This window comes from Notothenia coriiceps, unplaced genomic scaffold (genome assembly GCF_000735185.1).
Source record: "Notothenia coriiceps isolate Sejong01 unplaced genomic scaffold, NC01 NC01_scaffold00029431, whole genome shotgun sequence".
Classification (NCBI taxonomy): domain Eukaryota; kingdom Metazoa; phylum Chordata; class Actinopteri; order Perciformes; family Nototheniidae; genus Notothenia; species Notothenia coriiceps.
In genome coordinates this window covers 46,937-51,995 of record NW_011362132.1, presented here as the reverse complement: position 1 = coordinate 51,995, position 5,059 = coordinate 46,937, and the positions used below count along the sequence as shown (strand labels likewise).

The following is a 5,059-nucleotide window of genomic DNA, read 5'->3' as shown; positions in this document are numbered from 1 at the left end:
GGTATTTGCTCCAGAGGGGCCAAGCAGTCTCCCAGCCACTTGGACAGACCCGACTCCTGCAAATCAATCAATGTTTATTTATATAGCCCAATATCACAAATGTTAGATTTGTCTCAGTAGACTTTACAGTTTGTAGAGAATATCAATACGACACCCTCTGTCCTTAGACCCTCACATCGGACAAGAAAAAACTTCCAAAGAAACCCCACAGAAGAAACCTTGAGGAGAGCAACCGAGGAGGGATCCCTCTCCCAGGACGGACAGACGTGCAATAGATGCCGTGTGTAAACAAATGCTTTAAGCAGAAAATACTTGAAACAAAGAAGTGCAAGAACTCCTCATATTTACAACATTCGCAATCATTTCTTAACGAACAATAGTAATAGTTATCAAAACTAACATTTAAAGCTCATTAAAGAATGGGAAGTTTGAACAGATATGGTTTTGATGTGGGGTTTTATGAAGTACTTATCTATATTCAATGTACAGTACGGGCACATCCGCAGTTTGTAAAAACAGAGTACCAGCACGGAAGTGAAGCATGCACTGCTGTGGACAAGGGCAGTAACACATATTTTAGCTGTATAAATAAATGATCACAAAAATAAATCAATATCAGGTTATGTGTACGCTATATTTACAGCTTTAGACCAGCAGCTCATGATTTGTTAGGAAAAATGACTAATTGCAATCACAGCAAGTGAAGTTGAATCAAGTGGTGAAAACGTTCCAAAATAGCTTACACTTAAAGTGATTATGATTTTTTTAGGTGGACCTTTTTGCAGGAGGCTCAAATAGCTTCTGCCCCTGCCCACTGAAACACATGCTTTACTTCCGTGCCATAAGGACTGTCTGCACTGCAGATATCCCTACCGCCATCTTCGGTCAGAACGGATAGGTACCTCGTACAACCACACTCAAAAACATCAGAACTATCCACTTAAAAGTAGAAAACCCAGTGTTCATGAATGTTTACCTCACTGCCAGCAGCCAGAGCGAAGCCTCCTCCCAGCAGCAGGATGATGTTCCAGGGCATTCGCTCGTGGACAACCTGCCAGCACAGCAGAGTTGGGGGGCTATTCACCGTCTGACCTGTTAGATGAACACCAAACATACATAGCAGTGACATATCCACTGTGTAATCATTACAAGTAGCACCAATGAGATGAAGATCGAGTTACAGGAACATCATTATTTGGGATTTTTATCACTAGAGGATTTAGAGTGTTACCATTTTCGTCGGTACCGTAGCCTCCACACCGAGGCCTCTGGGAGGGGATGATGAAGAAGAGCATCGACATAAAGATGGCGACGGTTCCATCTGTCACAAACCTGAGGGATGCCAGGCAACATTGTTCAAATATTGTGGATTAAATATGTTGCTGCCATGTTTTCTGTTTTGAAAATGTGTGTCGACACTCAAACTAACTACACTTCTTTATCAAGAGACCAAAATATTTGACTGGCGTACCAGGGTTAAGGAGTTTCTTCACACTTTGATGGAATAAAGAGGGGTCCGAATAAATTAAATAAAACTGAAATAATAAAAGGATGCAAGAGAGAAGATTAAATTATATTTTCAACAAACTCTGTAAAAAGACCAAAACCAACATGGTCTCTCTCTAAACGATTCCCAACCAACCCAACCTGTTTGTAGCACTCAAATCCACTCAAAGACAGACTTCTCTAAAAACGGTTACTGAAAACAGCTGGGTGCTGAAGTTAGCTATTGCTACTCTATTAAAGAAATCAAGAGTATGTGGTGTATCTGTTAGGGATGTTTTTCAGCAGGAGATTTTAATCTTTTTATTCACAGCAGCAATAAAGTGTATAGTATCGACCAATAATTAACCATGTTCTTTATAATAAAGGAACATGTCACCCAGCGTGTCCCGCAGCTCCCGCTTATATGTTTTCAATATTTTTTGGACAACAATGGAGGTGTATGACTTTCTTTCTGATCTTTGTTGACAATAAGAATAATTAATGATATCACCACACTTTAAAAAGCATGCCAAAAACATAGGAAAGAAAAAGGAATACTCACGGTCCCCCTTTATTGAAGAGCACTGTTGCCCAGCCGTCGACGAAGCCCGGCTCCCGGCTGAACCACAGGACCACCAGCAGGACGAAGATGATGAGCACGGCCCACTCAGCAAACCTCACGCTGCCCAGCTTCTTGTACTCCTGCCTCATCACCTTGTACGCCTCCTTGTCTCTGTCGTTATTCACACCGCAGCCAAATGACTTCTTCAGGCTGAGGAGGAAAGAACAAAGATGCCGTCAAGAAATCAGAGAAATGTTTGAAGATGTATAAGTATGTCATAGGTTCAGGGATCGGGTTCAACTTTAAGGTTGAGCAATCCATGGATTGAAGTTTATAAAAGTGGTGTCATTAAATGGGATACCAAGTTTGGCCAGTTTCTTTACCTCAAAAACTCTTCATTGACAGTTTTACTGCCTAGAAATAAAGGCGGTAAAACAAATAGTCTCAATAATACATTAAGAGAGAAAACGCCCTTATTACTGTAAGACACATTTACATAGCAAAATACCACGAAAAAATGCAAGCAGGACAATCATTGAATTGGATTAAATGGCCATTTCAACATATTGACTGTAGGAAGGTGAAGTTGTCTTACTTGAATCCCAGGAACATAAACAGAAGCCAGAAGTATGCCAGCACCAGCATGATCAGCGCGTTGGGGAAAGCAAAGCCAAACCAGCTGGCAAAGTTGATCACATCCCCATTCCCAGGGAAGAGCCTTCAGAGAAGGAAGACGGAGATATGAGAGGAGGAAAAGAGGGATAAACAGCTGAAATAATATCCCTCTGTGTTTTTAATAATGCCTTACTTGTCGATTTGACCCTTAAGAATGATGTTAGGGGTCGTGCCGGTGAGTGTAGCCGTTCCTCCGATGCTGGCAGCGTAACACACACTCAGACTCATCCCTTTGGTCAGGAGAGCGTACTTCTCATCCATCACTCTTCTCTTGGAGTCCTGCAGTGACTCTGCATTCAAGCCATTTTCACCTGGAGCCAGAAACATTCAGTAAGTTATTGGAAAGTGTTCATTTCACATGTGTTCAGGCACTTTCAAATGAAAAATAAGGAATACAAGATTACTGCTACCAAAAACTACTTTAAAATCGAGCTGTCATCATCTTGTAGATTGTGTATTGACAAAGAGTACAACCGAATGCATGTTCTTTATTTGTGCTGTTTATGAACCAATATCCAAAACTGACAATGGCCACTTAATATTTATTTTATGTTTACACCTCCAAACGTTATGTTGAGAGTTCATGATAAAAAATGTCTCTACGTAATTAATACAAGTACTGATGAGTTACCAAAAGGTGATGTAGAAACAGTGCAGACCACTGATTGGTGGAGAGAGAATAGTCAAAGCACATGGGACATGCTGCACAAACACAGCATTTGAAAACAGCAAAATACCATTATAGGAATAACATGTTCTTGTTTTTACTTGACCAAATTTAAAACCAAGTGTCAAATCTACACCCAGCACTACTCCTTACAATTGAGGAAGTATGAAAGCATTAAGCCAGTCTCCCAACTGTATTGGGATAGCTGCTTAACGAGTTGAGTTGGGGAAATTAGAGCTGAAGCATCCAATGGAAACACATATTTGACTTACACTGTCCATTTTCCAGCTGAGCCTTGGTGTCAGGGTGTTTCTCTTCACTCATCTCCTGTTTACTTTGACTAATCTCAAGCTCAAACGCCTGGTTGTCCTGAGCTGCGGCCTGGAGCTCCCGCTCGTCCGCCTGGGCCTCGGTGGCCTTCAGCTGCTGCAGCACGGCCGAGGCGATGGGCAGCATCATGGCCGTGGTGGCCGAGTTACTGATCCACATTGACAGGAAGGACGAGACGATCATGAAGCCCATCATCAACCTGCGTGAAAGGAGAGTGAAAGGTCAAATAAGGATCTTTAGTAGATCTGGTTTGTTTCCTGTTTATAGCAACCTGTTTCTGTAATTGAGTGCATGTCCTGTTTTTCATCAATTCTGCACATCTTTTCAAATGGATGAGCTGTCGTCTTTGTTTGTTTTTGTCTAGTCATGATGCGTGTGTTTTCAAAAAGGGGACATGGACATATGTTTTCCTCCTGCCTTGGTCAGAACATTTGGGATTCAACAAGATATTCAGATTTAGCTCAACTTTCTCTGTCAAGTTCCAGAAGAAACCAAAAATATGAAGTATAAAGTATTATCCTGAAAATGACAATGTTATGTCTTCTTACAGTGAATTGACGTTATGAATTATTAGATGTTTGTTGTTTTTACTGTTAATGCTTTTTTGTTCTTAAAGAATTATTAATCGTGTGAATTCATAGATATAATCTTGAAGATGCGCATAATAACATGAGAACTGCAGAATGAAGGATTTGTGTAACAACTTGAGCATTTCTGACCTCTAAAATCACTCTGAATTAAAACTACAAAGATCTTTGCAGGAATTGTTGGCCTTTTGGTCACATCTTGTTTTGTCTGCTGTGAGGTGCAGAGGTGAGTTATAGATACATAAGTGGGTGTTCTTGGACCCGGTGAAGTGGTTTTCTTGAAGTATCTTTGTAATTGCATCTTTTTTATCCTTTCATATTCCAGCTATTCCTCAAAAAAAAATGTTTTGGATATCATGCCATTCACATTTTAAATTTAAATTTTAAGAAAATGTAGTTTTTGCATTACTACCCCAAGCTTCCATAAGTGGGTCAAAAATGACCCGCATGCATTTCCTATGGAATCCTATGGGAACCTTTGATTCTTATCACCTGGCTGTCAGGAATACATTCACTGTAGACCGCACAGACTACATCACAAGTGACACCTCTCAGGAAGATTATTTTTACACAGCAAGATCTGATACCTGTCAGTATAATAATAATAATAATAATAATAATAATAATAATAATAATAATAACAATAATAATAATACATTATATTTGTATAGGACTCAAAATCGCTTTACAATATAAGGGAAGGTTAGGGTGGGGGGTATAGGTCTATCAAACTTGATCAACCGGCATGGATTG

General features: G+C 40.1%; 1 protein-coding gene across 1 annotated transcript in view; it reads right to left on the bottom strand.

Annotated features, from left to right (window-relative positions):
* Positions 1-5,059, bottom strand: part of LOC104958839 (solute carrier family 13 member 2-like) — an 8,776-nt gene that overhangs the window by 1,069 nt on the left and 2,648 nt on the right. Inside the window, 6 exon segments of the mRNA XM_010786650.1 lie at positions 977-1,092; positions 1,232-1,332; positions 2,048-2,257; positions 2,643-2,765; positions 2,856-3,012; positions 3,662-3,918. Of these exon segments, the coding sequence (XP_010784952.1) occupies positions 977-1,092; positions 1,232-1,332; positions 2,048-2,257; positions 2,643-2,765; positions 2,856-3,012; positions 3,662-3,918 (964 nt within the window).